A 21,616-nucleotide genomic window follows, 5' to 3' on the forward strand; every position below is an offset into this window, starting at 1 on the left:
AAAGAGATTTTGAAGTCATGGGGGCAGCAGGAAAAAGGGAAATAGGCCTTCCTTATATCTTTTCTGTTTAGTGCTATGTTAGACACTCCACCATGACACTTGGACTTTTAACACCTGTTTCCCTATCTCTCAAATGCTAGTTAGTTACTTTTTAGGAGAAGAGCGTGGAGCACAGAATTGGAGGTAAGAAGGTATGTGATGCTGTATCCCCTTTACAATAAGGAATAATAAAAATTTAAGGCTTGTGACTGCTTTTAGGTCTTTTCTTAACAGAGGGATTGGGATTAAAATTTTACATCTCTCATCTTGTTCCTCGCTCATCTTGGTTTTCTCCCTTTCTGACTCATTGGAGTTTTAGATTACTAGTATTCAGTACCCCCTCTAGAAAAACGGCCAGACACAAATGTAGACGTTGAAGTATAGATACAGCACTGAGTTGTGATGTGCCATAAACATTAAAAGGGAAGCAAGCCACATGTGAAGGAAGAGGGATCTGAAGCAACCAGCCATTTAAGGCAGGTACCTGAAATTACCCTAAATGTTGTTTTAATAGAGATTTCTACCATGGTTTGCTTCTGGGTTCAGCTGAAGTGCATTTTATTCACTTCTCCTAAATTTGGTGGATCCCCCAAAGGCAAACTCATAGTAAACTATTAGAATTGTAATGCCCATGAGGTTATAAACCTTTGTTCTGTTTTGAAAAATTCTTCAGTGTCCTATACAAATTTGAGGTGGAAAAATCTGAGAAAGAAAGGTTGTTGAGAAAGAACAGGACAGCATGTTAATTATAAAAGGGAAAATGTTCCAATTTGGGTTAATTTTTGTAGAGAAATGCCTCAGAGATATTTCAGGTGGTAACCCGAGTTTTATATAAATTGAAATATAGAATGGAGAGTTTTTCTGGATAGCTATTTCCTCAAAATCTTCATGATAAAAAGGGGGTTTCCAATATTGTTAAAAGAATGGGAACTTCCTAACTAGTGAATCTCATTCTTTTTATCCTCCCCTCTCCCTTTTCCCTTCTGTTAATCAGACATAGTCTATTCTTTTTTTGAATGTTATTTTCTCCCCAAATCCATTCTCTGTGGCAAATTCTATCACCAGTATTTTTTTTTTTTTAATAGGACTTTATTGGGAAACAGTGTGTACTTCCAGGACTTTTTTCCAAGTCAAGTTGTTGTCCTTTCAGTCTTAGTTGTGGAGGGTCGCAGCTCAGTTCCAGGTCCAGTTGCCATTGCTAGTTGCAGGGGGCGCTGCCCACCATCCCTTGCAGAGTCAAGGAATCAAACCGGCCATCTTGTGGTTGAGAGCCCACTGGCCCATGTGGAAATCCAGTAGGCAGCCTTCGGAGTTAGGAGCGCCGAGTTCCAACTGCCTGAGCCACAGGACCGGCCCTATCACCAGTATTTTTTATTTGGTGGTTTCGATTGCATTTGGATACAGTGGTGTTACTAGCATGCCTTTTTGTAAACACACTTACCTATTAAACGTATTCAGGACAAATAATTCCACATACTGCCCTGAAATGGAAAAAAAAAAAAGTGTATTGATTTTCACTGTAGGATCCCTATTCAGGTAATCTAGAAAAAGGAAAATGTAAAAAATATGTCTTTCTTAAGAATTATTAACTGGGATCTGGATGAATAGGTAAAAGAGATATCTGGGACAGAGAATCACTTTCCTTTGGTAGTGACATGGCCTTATTCAGATCTAAGCTTTCTGTGCTAGATACACAGGGGTTTTTCCTTTGGGGAGTGGAGAGCCTCTGGTTAGAGGGCCACTGAAGAAGCCGGCAGGGCCCCCTGCTGGGTGCTTTCCCTCATTTAACTCTTGGCAACACCACAGGGAGGGGTGGGAGGGTGGAGACATAAGTAGCCCTGCTGCACAGAGGAGAATGTACCTTAGAATTCCAGTAAATCGCTTAAAGTCTCTCTACTAATAAGTTTTAGAGGCACAATTAGATCTCAAATCTACCTCCATTCCTTTCACAGCTCTGCAAAACGGAGACGTCGAGTTGGGCAGGTATCCTTCTTCCGGTTCCCAGAATGAATTCTTCGTGAGAAATTGCTTCTCCTTCCATTTCTCCCAGGCCCATTATGGTGAGTGTTGGTGTAATACTTAGGATACTCGAGTTTGGGTTTTTAATCCGGAGCCAGCAAGTGTCTCCGAGTCCTGTCGCTGTCCGGGAAGGTGGTGCTAGATTCCTTGGCGTCTCGGCAGAAGCCGGGAGTCCTCGCCAGCTAAAGAGGGAGGATCTATCCCCAGACACGCACGAAAAAAAAAAAATAAAACAAAACAATCACTACAACCCAGACCCTGGGCCTCCGTGGACGGGGGAGAGGAGGGTCGCGTGCAGTGAGGCACCTCCGGAGCGCCCTCTTGCGAAAACAGAAGGCGCGTGTCCCCCTCCCTAGTTCCCCGGCTTTGTCGCTGCCGCCTCCGCGGCGCCCCCGCCCGGCACTCCTGATTCACTCTCTGTCTCTCACTCCGTGAGACAGTCGACAGCTTTCGGAGCGAGTGGGGGACAGGTTTAGGCGGCGCTCGTCCAGAGGAGACCTGAGCGCCAGGAGAGAAGGTGAAGCTGGGAGCCCCATCCCTTCTCTCCCTGGGGGTCTCCTGAGACAACGGACAGCTCTGCGCTCCCGCGCGACACCCTTCACAGCCACTTCGCCGGGTGTGCCAGGACTTGGGGAAGCGTCTCAGGAAGCGGTAGGGCGGGAGGCGGCGGCGGAGCTAGCCTGAGCGCCCTGGGACTGGAGAGGAGTGAGTGGTGGGCTGGGCATAGGCGGCAGCGGTAGCTGCGGAGCCTCCCCACCTCGCAGCTTCGCAGGCAGCACCGACTCCCCGGGCCGCGGCCGCCCGCCGGGTCCTCTGCGCGTTCCAGGGCCCGGAGCCGGCGCACGATGCGCCGGGCTGTGTTCTGATCGCCGCCGCGCCGCAGCCTTCGCCGCGATGATCCCCCCGGAGCCGCCGCAGCAGCAGCTGCAGCCGTCGCCGCCAGCCCCGCCGAACCATGTGGTGACCACTATGGAGAACCTGCCAGCCGAGGGAGGCGGCGGCGGCGGCAGCTTGTCCGCCTCCTCCCGGGCTGGCGTGCGCCAGAGGATCCGCAAAGTGTTGAACAGGTGAGCGGTGGCGGGGCGCTGGGCAGGGGCTGCGGAGGCCAGACCCGGGGTCCCCTCTAGCCCCGCTGGGAGGCCTGGAGGCCCTTCGGGATGGAGTAGGGACCGAGGAGACCCGGCGACCACGCGCCCGGCGCTCCTGGAGAGGCCGCAGCAGCTTTGTCCCAGAGCGGGGAGCCCTGGAGCACCGGCTGGTCCGAGGCGGGAGTTCGGGGAGAGGCGGGGTTTTGCCTGCCTAGCGCTGTGCGTTCGCACTCACACTACGGCATACGCATGTTGCCTCTCTTCCCCTTCCTACTCGTACCCCAGATTTGCGCTCAGGAGCCAGAGGGGACCCCGGGGATGGCCGGGCGGAGGTGGGAAGGCGAGGGGCTGCGGGAATGGTGTGGAAGTCACGGGCCTTGCCCTGTCACCCGCCCCGCCCAGCTGTCTCGGACCCCCTTTGCCAGGGGATGGGGTTGAAGGGACCGCCCTAGCAGGCAGGCAAAGGGACCCACTTCTCCTGCCCTACACTTCAGTTGCCACTGCGACTCTTGCCGGCTGCGAGCAAAGAAAGGAGGCTAGAGGCCTGGATCAGACCCACACAAAGTGCAAAAATGTTGCGGGAAGGGTATGAGAAGGGAGCGCCGGGTTATTCCAAAGCCCACTAAACCCAGATGAGGCAAATGCCGACCATTGGCTCTTCCAGTGCTGGAATCTGATCAGTAGATGGACCAAGGACAAGGCGTTTTAGGATGAGAACCTGGCTGACGTGAAGATGGGGCTCCCTCTTGGCACCCCTGATTCGACTGTCATGTGAAAGGGACTTTTTCTACTTAAGTAACTTGAAATGGTTAAAGAGCTGACACTTAAAACTCACGTAGAGAATTGGTTTTGTGTTTTTATTTGTGTACGCGTCTGCTTTTCCATGCATCTGTAGGGGTAACTCTTGAGGTCGCTCTGTTTATACAGGTTTCTGTGGGGTACTGTTTTGGGTAGCCAAGATTCCCCCAGGGAATTCACACAGAGCACTTTAGGGCTTGAAGCTCTCTAGTGGGAGCACAAAATATGTACAGAAATAGTAGCTTGAAAAATCTCCTTATTTTAGGAATATGGTTTAATTTAGTTATATCAAATCCCAAACCATTCAAGAATCCCTTGTGAAGACTTAATGTCTATATTAGCTTACTTGTGGGTACTTTTGTATGTTTCCATTTATTATCAAACAAGAAGAAATTCACTTTGAAGTGAGACATGAGTTGGTAATAGAAAGCCAAACCTTTCCTTTGATTTGTAGCTTAGAATATCACTTTCCAAAATATTACATTTAAAACACAATGAGCAGAATAAATCAAGAAGATGCTGGCTCAGTACATATTATGTGGATTGACTATTCTTTATGATTACCTATGGTTTTTGAATAGTAAATGCCTTGGCATTGGCTGTTTAAATTTTTAAGCAGAATATGTTAATTATTAATTTCCCTCATCAACCTGGAAAAAAATGGTGCAATAGTTCATTTATCTTTGCTTGATTATAAGTTATTATTGACTGTGCAGGTTTTTCCTTGATATTTAATGAATCTTAAAGTCCAGAATGACAAGATCACTGAGGTAGGAGTGAGGGGACTTGGGTTGTCATCATTCCTCCACCGCTAGCCATGTGGCTTGGAGAAGAGTTGTTCGTCTCCTTGGGCCTTGCTTTCTTCGTGTGTAAAAATGTGTTTTATAATAATTATCTTACCTCTCTTATCATGGTTTTGAAAATTAAATGAGAGAATACTGGAGAAACACTTGGGAAAGTGTGAAGCTCTGAGCAAATTCATTTATTCAACAGATTTCTGTTGTCTAAGCTGGGTTTGTGGGAGTATCACAGCAAATTAACTGAAGTCATAGAACATCATGGAAGAACTTTGTGTTTTATTAAGCCTTCAGTGATCTGTGACCTGAGTTGTACTATTCCTAATTTATAGAGGAGGAACTTAGACTGAAAGGTTGGGTCAATGTTATTTAATTGCAGGTACATCTGTGAATGGAACCCTAGGGTTATAGCTTTTAGACTTCAACTACAATATTTAATTGTCTTTCAGAGTTCTTCAGAATGTTCAATATTTTTTTGTTCAATAATATTTTGTATTGAGTAAATGGTTTTTCCTTATCCTTAAAGGATAAGAAGGAAATATTTCTTTTGAGAAGGAGCACCTTTGGTAAGAAGACTGAAAAAATATCAGAATAAATGTAAAGTTCTTGATGGAATAATTTCATTAGCATGCTGATGGGCTTGATTATGTCCGTAAATTGTTAGTAGGACTGCTGAGTGACTGGGCTCTAAGTCAAAGCAGGAGTCGGGGGAGAGTGGAATTTTAGAGATCCTGTTCAGTGCTTAAGTGTGGCTCCTGTCTGATCCCTCCACGTGTGTTGGCCTAGTTGGTAATGACTGTAAGTCTGGCCCATTGGGGCCAAATTGTAAGCATCTTTGTTAATTTTCTAAAAACTTACGATCGCTTTTTCCTAGTTTTTCTTTTCCTTTCTGTCTTCCTCTTTCCTTAATACTTCTGTTTCCTTCCCCTGCATTGCCCTATCAACTCAGTCTTTAGAGCTTGAGTTGTTTCCTTTTATCTATGTACCTCTGGCATGCAGCAACTCAGCTGTTAGCAGAAAGTGAGGCTGCAAATCTGGAGTCAATATAAAAACATACCCCTCCAATTTTTGGTATGCATATATATGGTTGGTGATGTTCTATTGCTGTGAGCTGGCCAGTAGTCTCTTCACAATGGGGTGTTGCACCACTCTTAGTTAATTATTAGCATCCCATTGGGCCAATGAGGCAGCACTGAAGATGGTGCACTTATTCAAGGAGTATTAGACTGAGCAACACAAGCCTGGTGAACTGCCTGTCAATGGTCACAGTCTGTAACAATAGCTACCTGCCAACCCAGAGGAACAAATGCAAACACATATGCTATGTATGACCTGTCTACCTAGGGATAAAGAGAGAAATGCAGACTAATAATTAATTAAATGTGCCTGCTCTAAAGAAGCTTAGAATAAAAATGTAATATTACCTTAATGAAATTTGCCTTAAATCCTGCATCATTTGATTTTCTCCATATAGCTCCATATCTTTCCCCCTTCTTTAAATGCTTGTAGAGCTGGATTACTATATTTTGTACATGGCAGTTGGGGCATCGCACTGATTAACTACTGACTTTCTGTAAAATAATTAGATTAGAATATAATAGTGTCCAAGACTTTGGTGAAAGAAGAAGGTGCTATATAATTTTTTTTAAGCAGTTAATGAACATGTCAAATACCCCCCACTCCTATTCAAAATTGTTTCTTTAAATTTATTTTGATATTCAATATTATTTTATATTAATTTCAGGTATACAGCATAGTGCTTAGACAGTTATATAATTTAAGAAGTGATCCCCCTGACTAGTCTAGTACCCACCTGGCACTATGCTTAATTATTACCATTTTATTGACTGTATTCCCTATGCTTTACTTTACATCTCTGTGACTATTTTGTAACTACCAATTTGTACTTCTTAATCCTTCCTCTTTCTTACTTCCCCCCAGTCCTCTTCCCATCTGACAACCAGCAATATGTTCTCTGTGTCTATGGATTTGTTTCTGTCTTATTTATTTAGTTAGTTAGCTCTTTAGATTACACATACTAGTGAAATCACATTGCATCTGATTTTCTCTGTCTGACAGACTCCACTCAGCACAATATCCTCCAGGTCTATCCATTCCAATGCAGATGGCAAGAATCCATTCTCTTCCATGACCGAGCAATATTCCGAGTATATATGTACCACCTACTCTTTATCCTTCATCCATTAATGGATACCCAGGCTGTCTCCACATCTTGACCATTATAAACAATGCTGCAATTAACATATGGATACATACATCCCCTCAAAGTAGCACTTTGGGTTTCTTCAGATAAATACCCGCAAGTGGGATTGCTGGGTTTTTCTTTGTCTGTTGTTACAGCCTTTCTTTTAAAGTCCATTTTGTCTGGTATAAGTATTGCTATGCCAGCTTTTTTCTTTTTTCCATTTTATGAAATGTCTTTTTTCCATCCTTTTACTTTCAGTTTCTGTGTGTCTTTTGTTCTGAAGTCAGTCTCTAGTAGGCAGCATATGTAAGGGTCTTGTTTTCTTATCTATTCATTCACCCTATCTTTTGGTTGGAACATTTAATCCATTTAAAGTGTTATAGATGTATAGTTATTGCCATTTTATCATTCATATTTTTGAGCTTTCTTTTTTCTTCTTAAAGAAGTCCCTATAACATTTCTTGTAATACTGGTTTGGTAGTGATGAATTTCTTTAGCTTTTTCTTGTCTGGGAAGCTCTTTATCTGTTCTTCGATTCTAAATGATAGCTTTGCTGGGTAGAGCAATCTTGGTTGTAGGTCCTTGCTTTTCGTCACTTTGAATATTTCCTGTCAATCCCTTCTGGCCTGCACATTGTCTGTTGAGACATCAGCTGACAGTCTTATGGGAGTTTCCTTGTAGGTAGCTAACTGCTTTTGTCTTGCTGCTTTTAAGATTCTCTCTTTCTTTAACCTTTGGCATTTTAATTATGGTGTGTCTTGGTGTGGTTCCCTTTGGGTTCATATTGTTTCAGACTCTCTGTGCCTCCTGGGCTTGTATATGTATTTCCTTCACCAGGTCAGGGACATTTTCTGTCATTATTTCTTCAAATAGGTTTTCAATTTCTTGCTCTCTCTGTACTCCTTCTGGTACCCCTATAATGGGAATGTTGATACATGTGGTGTTGTCCCAGAGGCCCCTTAAACTATCACTTTTTTGGATTCTTTTTTCTTTTGGCTGTTTTGATTGGGTGTTTTCTGCTACCTTATCTTTCAAACTGCTGATTTGATCCTCTGCTTCATCTAATCTACTGTTGATTGCCTCTAATGTATTCTTCATTTCAGTTAATTATATTCTTTATTTCTGACTGGTTAAAATCTGAAATTCAACTGGGAAAAGATAAATAAAATCATTTTTTGTTTCCTATTTCCATTTTTATGTTTTCTATCTCTTTGTTAAAGTTCTCCATGAGATCACTGAGCATCCTAATAAGCAGTGTTTGGAACTCTGTGTCTGGTAGATTGCTTGTCTCCCTTTTATTTAGTTCTTTTTCTGGAGCTTTGTACTGTTTGTTTGTTTTTTTTTTGTATTTGGGACATGTTTATTTGTCTCTCCATTTTGGCTGCCTCCCTGTGTTTGTTTCTATGTATTAGGTAAGGCTGCTATGCTTCTCAGTCTTAGTAGAGTAGCTTTATTTAGTAGGTGTCCTGTGAGACCCGGTGGTACAGTCTCCCTGGTAACCAGAGCCAGGTGCTCCAGATGTGTCCCTTGTATGGGTTGTGTGTGCCCTCTTGTTGAGTTGAACCTTGGTTGCTGTTTGCACATCAATGGGACGGTTTGATCCATAGGCTTATTGGTAGTGAGGACTGGTCATGACTACAGTGGAGGAGCTGTGGTGTAAGGGCTGCCTCTACAGAGCAGGGTTTGCTTTAGCAGGGCTCTGGCACCTGCCCAGTATGCCCTTTGTGTGTGTTGTCCTTGGAGGCAGCTGGGTGGTTCTCTGGCTTTGTCTGAAGCTGGTTACCAGGTTTGCCAGGCCTGGGGTCTCCTGGCAGGTGACCTGCTGCAGGCTAAGTTCAGCCACAGCCTGTGGCCTGCCTGGGCCACTTGGCAGGAACCACAGAGCAATCTGCAGATGGCTACCACCCAAGCTGTCTTGGAGGTGCCTTGAGAGGCCAAGCTGCTGCTAGTGCTGAGTTTAGGGCTTCTCAGCAAGAGGAATAAGACACACTGAAGCCAGACATTCTTCTTTGGGTTTTGTGAACCTTTGAGAGATTTTATGAAAGTCTGCAGCATGAGCTAAAACAGGTTGTTTGTACGGAAAAGCCACTGGTAGTGGTTTGGGGGTACCTGAAAATTGGGTGGGGCATAGTCTCAGGGAATCACTAGGGTGGGGCCGACAAAAGGTGATAGCCAGTTTGATGGAGACTCAGATATGGCATCTGCCTGCATCTACACTCATGAAGGGGGGAAGGCGCAACAAAGAAACAAGGGCTCCCACCAGGTCCTCTGTCCGGGAGAAAGATTACCCTCCAGCCCTTGCTCTGAAGCCAGATAGTTCATTTCCTTCCTGTATGTCCCTGTCACCCTTTGAGCCACCGTCCCAACACTGGAGCTCAGAGTGAGTAAGTCTGTCAGCCAGTAAGTCCATGTGTAAGTCCCTTTCAGAGGGGCGCCTGGGACTCCAGCCTCCCTTCATCTCACTCAACCACAATCTCTGCTGGTTTTCACAACCAGAAATTATAGGGACTTTTCTCCCTGGCACTGGAACCCTGGTTTTCAGAGTCTGATATGGAGCTGGGACCCCTCATTCCTCCTAGGTGTGCCTCTACAGCCAAGATATTTCTACCAATTTAAATGCTAAGCTAATTGTTACCTCCTGAATTCCTGAAGATTTAGAATAATGTGTTGGTTCAAACATGGGAAAAATTATGGCAAATTCTTCTTCATTTATTTCTTAGCATAGAATACTATTTATTACCCTGCCATGGGTGAGCAAGATATGACAAAAAAGAAAATACTTCAAGCAGACAGGTGATGACCCTCTCACAGAAACTGCAGATACCAGTAGTTTTCTGAGAAACATACAGGAATAGCTAGTGATCTATATAGTATCCAAAGATTTTCTCCTCTAACATGATTACTTAATGAATGTTTGTGAAAACAAATGATAACTTGTTTTGTGTTTTGTATGTGTGTGGTTTTATTTCTCTTTCCCCACTTGAATATTATTTTGGATTTTCACAAAAATAACCATGAACTTCTAGTTTTGAGTCGCTTTCTTCCTACTAAGAGATATATTGGGTTGTCTCAAGTTATAAAGGGGTGTCTGCCTTTTTGAATCTTGTAGTGAGAAAGTTTAATCACTAGAATGGAATCAGTAGTGTGACCCACAGTCATCTATTCATTTGATTTGGCACTAATGGGTTTCCAACTTACATTTTGATTGATTTTATTAATTTTCAAATTTATGAAACTTTTGAATTGAAAGCCAAGGAGCATTAAAGAGGCTACACAAGAGCTGGGATCAAGCCTACATAAAATCAATGTCCATGTGGGAAGTTACTATATATATAATCTGAGTTATTAAGCAAAATGGACAGAACATGGTGAACCAACTGAATGACTGCCAGGGAGCAGGGTTTTGCTTGAACTATGTTAGATACAGTTGATGAAGACAGATATTATAATTTAGATGATTTTTTTAATCAAGTGGGAAGCCTTTTGATTTAAAAAATAAATGATACTGAGTCTCCTCCTCAAGCCACTCCTCTTAACAGATGTCAAAAAGAAAGGGGGAAGATCAACTAGTAATGAGGATAATTGATACAAAATGTGCCAAATGGAACTGGGTGGTGTGACTAAAAACAGACGTTTATAAGATCAGTAGTAAACAAAGGATGTCTGAAGGATGCATTTATTTTTTAATGAAGGGATAAAATTATAAAAATAAAAGATCATCCAGTATCCTTATTTTTATGCACAGGGCTTGGAGAAATGAAAGTTTACATTAAAGGAATATTTGATTTACCTTGAATAAAGATGATGCATTTTTAAGTAATTAATGTGTAAGAAAATGGACCTACCTTCTTGTAATTTTTCTTTGACATTTTACTACCTCAAGATCTTTCAGTGCCTCAGGGCTATCATAAAAGCTGTCTATTTTTACTATATATTGCTATTGATGTGGATGATTTAGGAAATTAAGTCAGCTGCCCACACAGTTATAAAGTTACTTAATGCAAGAGCTGATTTATTATTTAATTGCCATTTTTCATACAAGTAGAACATGAAAGCATTACCATCAGTTCTTAGTTTAGCTTTGTCATTCATATGCTTTCAGGCCAATGAGCATTCACTGTACATTGCTCAAACACATTAATTATTGACTATGTTTCTAAAAAAGTATGCTTGGGAAGTCAAACTCCAATAGACACATGGAAAAATACCCCATAAATAATTGGCATATTTCTTGACTGTGACATGAACATATACAAGTACACATTCATTAACATTTTAATAGTCAAAACCACATAACATAAAATTTACCATTTTAAACATTTTTCAGTACACAGTAGAGCAGTGTTAGCTGTATACACATTGTTAGGCTACAGATCTCTAGAATTTTTTTCGTATTGCAAAACTGGAACTCTGTATCTGTTGAACAACAACTCCTCTTTTCCCCTTCCCCACGAACCCTGGCAACTACCATTCTACTTTCTAAGAGTTTGACTATTTTTGATACCTCACATAAATGGAATCATGCAGTATTTGTCTTCTTGTGACTTGCTTATTTCGTTTAGCATTATATTCTTAAGGTTCATCCACATTGTTGCAAATGGCAGAATTTCCTGTGTTTTTTTTTAAAGGCTGATATTCCATAGTATGTATATATAATTTCTTTATTCATTCATCTGTTGATGGACATTTAGGCTGCTTCCATTTCTTGGCTATTGTGAATAAAGCTGCAATGAGCATGAATGTGCACGTATCTCTTCAAGATTCTATTTTTGATTTTGGGGGACTTATACCCAGAAGTGGGGTTGCTGGATCATACGATAATTCTATTCTTAACTTTTTGAAGAACCTCTATACTGCTTGTCATAGCAGTGGCACCATTTTACATTCTCACCAATAGTTCACAGGGTTCCTATTTCTCTACATTTGGTGCCAATATTTGTTACTTTCTGTGTTTGTTACTTTCTGTGTTTGTTTGCTTGTTTGTTGTTTTTAAAGATTTATTGTGGAATATTGGGGAACAGTGTGTTTCTCCAGGGCCCCTCAGCTCCAAGTCGTTGTCCTTCAATCTAGTTGTGGATGGTGCAGCTCAGCTCCATGTCCAGTTGCCGTTTTCAATCTTTAGTTGGAGGGGGCGCAGCCACCATCCCATGCAGGAATTGAACCAGCAACCTTGTTGTAAAGAGCGGCCACTCTAACCAACTGAGCCATCCAGAGCCAAACAAGCCACCCCTGTTTGCTTGTTTTTGATAGTGGTCATCCTAACAGGTGAGAAGTGATATCTCAGTGTAGTTTTGATTTGCATTTCCCTAATGATTAGTGATGTTGAACAAATTTTCATATGCTTGTTGGCTATTTGTTTGTGTGTGTGTGTGTGTGTGTGTGTGTGTGTGTTTTAATGTCTATTCAGTTCCTTTGCTCATTTAAAAATTGGATTGTTTGGGGTTTTTATTTATTTATTTATGTTTGTTCCATTGTAGGGGTTGTTTATATATTTTGGATATTAACCCCTTATCAGATATATGGTTTGCAAATGTTTTCTCCCATTCTGTTGATTACTTTTTCACTCTGTTGATTGTTTCTATATTCATTTATTCTTAATCATTTATTGTGTCCTGAGACCTCTCCTGGAGGCCACATATATGGTGAAACGTTATTCTTGGCCTAGACCTCGAAATCTAACTGGGTAGCTGGCTGTGTGCTGCTACTGAGAGTGAATCATTATCATCTGTAATCTGAATATTTATTCATAATGCCTAATTGTATGTTTTCCAATCGTCTATATACTGAAATCATATAAATAAGTTGTTTGATATGCAATCCATATTAAACTTGTCATTCTGTCATCTTGACCTTATACAGGAACTACTTAAATGTACAATAGTTAAAAAGAAATTTCGCAGGAAGTATCAAGGAAAGCAATAAAAATAAATATGTCTTAGAAACTGTTTTCTTAAAAAAATGACATTCCTGAATCAGTGGTAACAGGAATGTAATTTATTTAAGTATACTATTGCTAACATTTTAAAAATATTGTATTCTATTGGATTTAAATTCTAAACTTTCTTTCAAGAAAATTCACCTAAGTGACTCTGTGATGATTATTTAAAAAATAGCTTAAATACCATTTTACAAGTTCTGATATTATGAATCACCAAGTCCTGCCATTTTAACAAATTAATTAAGGAAAACAACTACAACTGAATAAGCACTTCAAAGATTTTAAAAACCAAATCATGCAAATTATATCCAGATTTAGAGTGACATGGCTATGATGCCTAATCATTCTTGACTTTGAGATAGCACCAGGTGATCTATCACACAAGACAAGTACTTCACTGGTTTCTGATTCATTCATTCATTCATTCATTCATTCATTCATTCAATGAGCATTTATTGAGTGCTTACTATATGTTGGGCACTGCTGGGTCATAGAGATGAACCAGATAGGTCTGGGCTAATGTGGACTTTTGGGTGCCATTGGTGGAGTTTCTAACTGTTATTACCCTTTCAATATAATCTATCAAGGGGACAATTTAAGTGTAGTAGAAATAAAGATAACATACATCACCTCTCAAAAATGATTAGATTTTCAAGCAGATCTAACAGAGGTGCACAAAACAGCCCCACAATTTCACTGTTTCACTTGTAGGAAAACTGCTCAAGAGAAAACTAAACCCATAATAAAATTACTTGAAGTGTACACAGTCAAGAGGCAGATCTCTCTTGATGAATATAATATAATGTTTTACTCGGGTCTTTAAAAAAAGGATGACTAGCCATTAATGTTCATCTACCTTCTGGGTGTTAGAAGAAAAAGGACAGATTTAAATCCCATCATGCCATTTCAGGGTGCGCTATCAAGGTCATTGCCATATAACCCAAGAAAACAGAGTTTCCTGAAAATATTAAAAGTCTGACAGTGCATATAAAGCTTTGGAGGAGCCTGGGCCCATGTTTGTATATTACAGGTAAGAGATTTAATATATGACAAGAATATGAGGATGCATTGGTGGAAAGACTGTATGCTTTATTATATAATTTGATACAATCTAATGAGAGTGTTTCAGTTAAAAATTAGCATTTAGACAGTGGCTCAAATTCTTACATTTTACATTATAAAACATACATTTTGTATTATCAAGTTTTACATCATATGTTATTTTCATAATAACAAAAGTTGTTATTATCATCCTTTCATAGCCAGGGAAACCAATTTTTGTGGTTGCACAACTAAGTGCTTTTATAAGACCACAGAGGAAGGAAAGACCACACTAGGCTGAAGATAGGGCAGGAGGGTTCAGGGGTTCATGGATGGCATTTGCCCTTGGCATTGAAACATAGTGTCTTGGTCATTTTGGGCTGTTATAACAAAATGCCATGGACTGGGTGGTTTAAACAGCAAACATTTATTTCTAGCTTCTGCAGGCTAGGAAGTCAGAGATCAAGGTGTCAGCAGATTTGGTTTCTGGTGCAAGCCCTCTTTCTGGTTTGCAGACAGTTGTTTTATTGTACCCTCACATGGGGGGAGGGGGAGGGCCGGGGAAGATAGAGGGTGAGAGGGCACTCATGAGAGAGAGAGATCAGTATCTCCTGTTTCTTCTTCTAAGGATACCAATCCCCTCATGGGGTCTCCACCTTCGTGACCTCATCTAAACCTAATTACCTCTCAGAGGCCCCACCTCCAAATACCATCACCTTGGGGCTTAGGACTCAAACACATGAATTTTAGGGGATGCAGACATTCAGTCCACAGCAGATGGGTAGGATAGAAACATGCTCGAGAAGCCAGATGAAAGAAAGGATGAACGAAATGTGGGGTAAGATATTGGAGGAGGATTAAGAGTCCTGTTTGACAACAGTATGTGTAGGTATAAAAGGCAGTAGAGCGAATTAAGGCCAGAATTATAGGATGGAGTCACATAATGGGAAGCCTTAGACTTCATTCTGCGGGTTATGATTATTCCAGGTTATTGAGTAGAGTAAGAACATGATCAGAGATGTGCCTCGACATGATATTCTGGTAAAAATCTATAGGACACATGGAGAGGAGAGGACTGGAGTTGAGGGGATCGGTTAGGGGACAACTATAGACAATTAGGGGAGATAAGATAGGAGTCTAAATGGGATGGAGGCAGCCAGGATGAAAAGAGGGAAGTGCTGTGATTTGAACAGAATCTGAACCACAGTCAAGGAGAGGAAGATTAGATTAGATTGCTTTTGGGAGGGCCCCCAACAGTGCCTGGAACAAGTGGGTGTTTAACACTCACTTGTTGAAATGTTATTTAAAAGTTTCCACAAGGAAGAGATCTTCCCACTAGGGCACAAGAGACCTGTGGTGCTGCGTGGAGAGGATGGGCAACCAGGAAGACAGTGGGCAGCTCCTCAGAGTGGTCCATGGACCTGTGCTGTGCCACAAACTGTGGCACCAGACTGTGAGAAGAACAGCGGCCGCAGTAAGCACTTGCAAATATCTACAGCAACTTGGCAGACTACTTTTATGTCTTTTCTAATATTAAAATATTCGGTCATGTATTATAGTAAGTTTTTGTTTTTTGCCATTTTATTTTTCTAGTAGTTTATTTTTTATTTTATTTTATAAAAGTATTGTCTGCAATGAAATGAAAAAAACACACAACTGATATTTTACAGTTGGTAGTTTGAGAAGCACTGATCTTAGCCCAGCATTTGAGTGGAAGCAGCAGTGAGTCTGGATTCTGGAACTGCATCTTATCATGAAATAGTGGTAACATGAGGCTGGTGCTAGTCATGGCCGTAGAAATCTGTGCATCCCAGCCAAGGGTGTGGTAGCAGCAGGTTAGACCTGACAATAGCTCTGCTAAGTATCAAGGATTCAACCCAATCATCTGGAGTTCAGTTTGGGCTTCTGCCATAATGGGGTTCCCTGGAATGTTAGGCAGGGAAAGTATTTGGAAGTGAAGAACAAGGACAGCATAATATCCCCATTCTGGGCTACAGTGAAGAATGCTGCCTCTCAGGGATAACAAAATTAAAGAGAACAGATTCTAGATCTGAGTGACAAAAAGGAGGGTCAGTGTGCGTGGCTGGACCACTGGTGTGGCTTCACTTTAAGCTATGGGGAGCCCACAGTAAGAGGGATTTGTCCATTTAACAAATAATTATTGAACCCTGTGAGAGGCACCATCTAGATGTTGGGAATACTGCTGGGAACAAGACATAAAGACCTCCATTCTCATGGAGGCTACATTCTTAGTTGGGGGCAAACGACAAACAAATACATAAGAAAGATATCCCATTGTGCTAAATACTATACAGATAATTAAAGTTGGATGATGTGAACAGAGAAATAATAGGTGGTACTTTTACTTGAGTGGTCAGAAGAAGTCCCTCTCTCTGGTGACATTTAAGCTAAGAGCAAATGACCAGAAGAAGCTGGCCATTTGAAGGACAGAATGAAGTGTACTCCAGGCAGAGAGGCCAAGATGAGATAAGTAGGCATAATGAACTGAAAGAAAAAAAGGTTGGAGTGCAAAGAAGCTGGGGAAAGAGGGAGGGGGCGAATCATAGAGGGAAGCAGGTGTGAGATATTTTAGGGCCTCATAAACCAAGAGAGGAGCTTGGGTCTTATTATAAGTGGGATGGGGAGTAAATGGAAGGTTTTAGCAGAAGAGTATCTGGTTATTGTTTTGAAAAGACCGCTCTGGTTGCTGTTGGAGAATGGATTGCAGGAGAGGTAAGTGGCTACTGGAGGAAAGAGGTTGAAGGCTTAGACTGGAGGAAGGTAGCAATGGAGGTGGAGAGAAACAATTGTGTTTTGCAGTGATTTGTATTGGGAGATAGAACCTATGGGACTGGATGAGTAATTTGATGAGGCCACTAAGGGAAACAATAAAGGAAAATTCCCTCTTTGGGCGCTTTGGAAATTGGGTGAGTGATGGTTCCATTGTGTAAGATGGGAAAGACAGAGAGGAACATGTTTGTGGGTAGAAAGTCAAGAGTTTACTCTGGCAAGTCACATGAGCTATTTCTGGTGGAAATATCAAATGACAGCTGGAGTATGGGATTCTGAGGAGATATCAAGGGCTGGAGATTTGGATTTGGGAGTCACTGGGTTGGTCCTGGATGAGATCATTTGGAGACAGTGTGTAGGTAGAAGAGAAGAGGGGTCCCAAGGTCAGTCCGGGGAGCATACCAACTTCAGAATCCAACAATGAAGACCAGCAAAAGGACTGGAGAAGGAGGAATCTGAAGCAGTAGGGAAAACAGGACAGTGTGGTTGGTATTCAGAATCCAAAGAAAGGAGGAAGTGTTTCAAGGGGGAGGAAATCATTGCTGAGCGTAATTAAGAGGATGCAGAAATGATCAGCGGTTTGGCAACACAGAGAACCTTGGGGGCTGTGACAGGCACAGGTTGAGAGTGGAGGTGCAGATGGAAGCCTGGATGAAATGGTTTGGGGAAGGAATGTGAGGGGAGGGGTTCAAACACAACTTTTCAGATGTTTTGCTTTAACCAGGAGCAAAGTCAAAGAAGAGTCCTTTTAATAGAGGAAATATTAGAAAAAGTCTGTGTGCTGATGGGAATGATAGAATAGAGACGGAAAAAATTGCATGTGCAGGAAGAAATAAGATGAAGGAGAAGAAGCCTTGAGAAGGCTAAGATGGTGGGATTCAAAGCACAAGGGGGACGGGTGGATCTTTGAGAGGTGCCAGGACACTCCCTGATACGGGAGGGGAAACAGAGTGTGGGTGTAAATGACAGTTATTTGGTAGATTTGGTGGTGGAAATAAAAGGCAATTTCTAGCAGGTGGCGTCTACCATGTTTCCCTGAAAATAAGACCTAGCCAGGCCATCAGCTCCAATGTGTCTTTTGGAGCAAAATTTAATATAAGACCCGGTCTTATTTTAAAATAATATAAGACTGGGTATAACATAATATAATACACTACAATATAATATAATGTAATACCGGGTCTTATATTAATTTTTGCTCCGAAAGATGCATTAGAGCTGATGGTCTGGCTAGGTCTTATTTTCAGGGAAACACGGTATGCCTTCGTGAAATCTGAGGCAAGGATCTCAATTGGGAATGAAGGTGCTAGGGAGTGGGGGAGGGCTAGAATGTGTATACAGAGAGAAGTGGGAACTGGTTATTTTGAAGAGCCTTTAGAAAGGCTGCATACTAAAGAAATAGAGTAGGATTTAAGAGCAGTGTTATGAGCTTATTTGACATTTGTAGGGGAGACGAGGTGGTGGTGTGATGGGCAGAAAGAAGCTGCTAATTGGAGCATGCCTTGGAAAGCGTTAACTCAGAACAGGTCTCGGCCCAAGCAACACTCCAGCAAGAAGCATCAGTGAATTCAGCTCTGACGGAGTGAGGATATTGGGCACATCTGAGGGCGCTCAGTAGGATTTTGGTCCTGATTCCATTTGGGAGTGGGATGCGAGAGAGAGAAGAGGAAATTAAAAGTCACTTAGAAATTTTGTGTGTGGGCAATTGGAGTCATGTTTTGTCTCAGGCAACTGACTTAGGTTTTGGGGGCCTCCATTTTCTCATTTGTAAACCGGTTAAAATAATCTTAGCCCTTCACTTGCCATTGCATTTTTGGGATTTTTAAATGCAATAACACCTGGGAGAGAGCTTGGAAAGCTGCCAAGGACAGTGCAATTGTTATCCTGGTCACAAAATTAAAGCAGGTGCCCTGGTTTTCCTGGCTTTATGCTATCCCCACGCGTGTGATGAATGCTGACCGGTGCCCTCAGTACGCAGAGGACTTGCACACAGGCACACATGGCTCTGGCCCTGTTGTTTCTCTCATGGGCCTTGTCAGAGTCTGGAGTGAAACCCACCCATCTATGAACAAGGCACAAGCCTCTTGATTTCAATGTGTTTGTTGGTTTGAAAGCTAGATGTATTTAACTGTTTATTTTTGGGTCTTGTCTGAAGAAATGCTCACCTTGGGAAGCCTAGTTGACAGAAGGCATGTGGTTGGTTCTGCTGTCGGATAGCGCCCTGAGTGCTGATGCTTCTGTGGTATGTAAAGGGACCTGTGGTATGTAAAGGAGTGTCCGACAGGCTTCGGGAAAGGGTTCGTGCCTCTTGAACTGGAGAGGTTTCAAAGTGAGCTTGGGTCTAAAAAGCTCCATAGAGGCCGGCAGTGGGACAGACAGAGAGGCTCAGAGGAAAGGGACAGAGCAGCTTTAATGTGCTAATGAGGGGAAGCCCAGATGCTAGCGGGATCAGAGGAGCCCTTTGTGACACTGGGTTCCCTGGGATGGCTGGAGGCTCTGTCCCCATCTGGGTCCTGCTGCAGGGGGAGGAACGTGCTCGCAAACAGGGACTCTGTCCTGGACAGATCGCCTTACAGATCCCTCAGCGTGCCGGTGGACAGTGAGGGCCTGCGGAAAATCCCAGGCTGGGGCGACTGCTTGAAAATAGTGTGGTTTACGAGTTGGCAGGGAGATAAGTGTGGGGAGGACAGGGGATGGGAAGGGGGAGATCTGTTCTGGAGGGTGAGTGTAGTAAGATAGAGCTAGAAAGGACAAATGCAGCGGCACAGAGTTAACTGTTTTCCCACCATGACTGCCATGCGTGGCAAGTGGTATTCAAGTTACTAAAAGGAGGTGATCTGTCCTTGAAAATAGTGCAAGTCAACTTTTCACTAGTTATGGAGTAAGTCTGAAACGTCACAAAAACCAACCAAATGAAAACTACCATCACCCAGTGAGTGCTGCAAAGAAATTTACGTTCCGGTTATTTCATTCAGTGATTGCTCCAGAATTGCCCACTGGGAGGGGTTAGGAGCACCCATCAGATTGGAAGCAGGGTCACGGGACTTGTCTTAAAGCCACATTCACATAGCAAGAGCACAGTGCTTACAAAGGTCGTGTGTTTGCTTGGACTGAGCCCATCAACTGATGAGGAATTGGGTTAACAAAGCACCCCAGCCACCCCTTAATGCTTCCTCTAAATTTCGTCTTAATGTCTGGGGTCATTACTGCCTCAGAAATGTATGAGATCCCAGACAAGACAGACAAATGAAGATGATCGATCCAAATCATCTTGACCTTTTCTTTGTCTCCTACTTTTTCTTTCTGAATTTTTCTGAGGAGATACATATCTATATCTGTATCTATATATCTATATCTATCTATATGTCCTTCTTTATATATATGTAACATGTAATATATTACATACATTATTTCCCAAATAATGTATATTATATATTATTTGTAATGAATCTTTGTCTATCCATCTATTTGTCTTGCTCTGTTTCTCTCTCTCTGTCTCTCTGTCTCTCTCTCTCTCTCTCTCTCTCTCTCTCACACACACACACACACACACACACAGACTGATAGCTATAATTTGTCTTCCTTATATGAAGGTAGCCCTTATATTTCCTTACCATGCATTTTTTTTTTTTTTGCTCAGAATTGGTTCATGAAGAATGCTTTATTTTTAATATGCTTTATTTTTATTTTGGAACCACATTGAATTGGTATAACCTAAGAACATAAAAATATTCATTGCAGAATTATCTATGAGCTAGTTATACCTGCAAGTGTTAATTCACCTATAGAACAGCCCCCACCCCCCCAAAGATTTCTCCTCTTAATTTCTTGAGCCATATATGGTTTCATTACAACACTTCAGCTGCAACTGATAGTCAATATGGTGACTTGACTATAAAATTTAACCCTCTTTTACCTTCTCTGATTCTAATAGTTTATGTGACTTAAGTGCTGTTCAGGCAAAATTGTTCTTAATTAAAAAAAAAGTAAACAAGCAAAACTTCCTCCCTTCCTTGGTGCTTCCCATTTATTTCCTGCCCCTAGTGGGATACATGCATTCTGCATTGACCTTCCTTAGAGAAAGCTGGATGCTCTCAAGCTGGAAGAAGTATAGGCAATGAGGTGCTTGCTTGCCCTGGTTTTAGAAAATTGATCATTTGCAACTCTAATGCTGATAAATGGACTAATTTGTGTCCAATGCAGAGAGACCATAATTGTTACCTCCCTAGCTTCATAGTTAATTGCAACCCCAGAGCATGCCTTTGTTGATGACAAAAGAAAAGCGCCATTTAAAGCATTTATAACAATGGGCATCACATTGCTCATTTTAGATTCTCATTTTCTTAAAGAATACGGTGATTATGAAAGGAAGTGTACAGCGACTCGACCTGTGTACCCAGGCTGCAGTTTGTTGGGCTATAGGTTGGTGAATTGAGATACAACAACAAAAATGATTTCTTAACAGAATTGTCATCTTCCTGCTTTGCTTTGTCGCAGCTAGAAAGTGGTTCCTTTGATTTAGGAACCTGAGGATTCTTTCTTTTAGTTGCTGCTGGAGAAGCAGGTAAAGGAGCCAGAGTTTATGATGCACTCTTTTTCTAAAAAGAAAGTTGTATGCCTGATATACTCTACCACAAACTCTTTGGGGGAAATAGGACATATACAAGACATGCACAAAAAATACTGAAGTTTTAAAATGACATAAATAAGGAAATGGAAATCTGGTGGCAGTGGCGGGGAGGTGCGGTGCGCGGTCTGCAGAGGGAAGCCTTGCAGAGAACTAGCTTTGTATTTCTAGTATTGCTCTGCTATTTTAACCACTAAAATAATTGGCTTGTGAAGCATAGAATGTTGATTACTGGCCTTCTTAGGGAAATACTAGCAAGTGCACAATCATAGA

General features: G+C 41.9%; 1 protein-coding gene and 1 long non-coding RNA gene across 3 annotated transcripts in view; one reads left to right on the top strand and one right to left on the bottom strand.

The window, feature by feature from the left end:
- Window positions 1-1,163: 1,163 nt before the first annotated feature.
- Window positions 1,164-2,100, bottom strand: LOC141571700 (uncharacterized). Its single transcript, XR_012496724.1, has 3 exons — window positions 1,975-2,100; window positions 1,481-1,520; window positions 1,164-1,394 (listed from the first exon to the last, which is right to left on the bottom strand). It is a non-coding gene; the product is annotated as an uncharacterized LOC141571700 (long non-coding RNA).
- Window positions 1,896-21,616, top strand: part of SLC35F1 (solute carrier family 35 member F1) — a 370,737-nt gene continuing 351,016 nt past the window's right edge. The window contains exon 1 of one of the 2 annotated variants that reach the window (XM_074333488.1): window positions 1,896-2,099. Coding sequence is in view for 1 of the 2 variants with exons in the window: in XM_019740997.2 (XP_019596556.2) it covers window positions 2,953-3,125 (173 nt within the window). In the remaining variant the exon portion in view is untranslated. Of the gene's footprint in view, window positions 2,100-2,343; window positions 3,126-21,616 lie in introns of those variants that run through there. The other variant, XM_019740997.2, reaches the window with a different exon arrangement.

This window comes from Rhinolophus sinicus, linkage group LG05 (genome assembly GCF_036562045.2).
Source record: "Rhinolophus sinicus isolate RSC01 linkage group LG05, ASM3656204v1, whole genome shotgun sequence".
In the NCBI taxonomy this organism is placed as follows: Eukaryota; Metazoa; Chordata; class Mammalia; order Chiroptera; family Rhinolophidae; genus Rhinolophus; species Rhinolophus sinicus.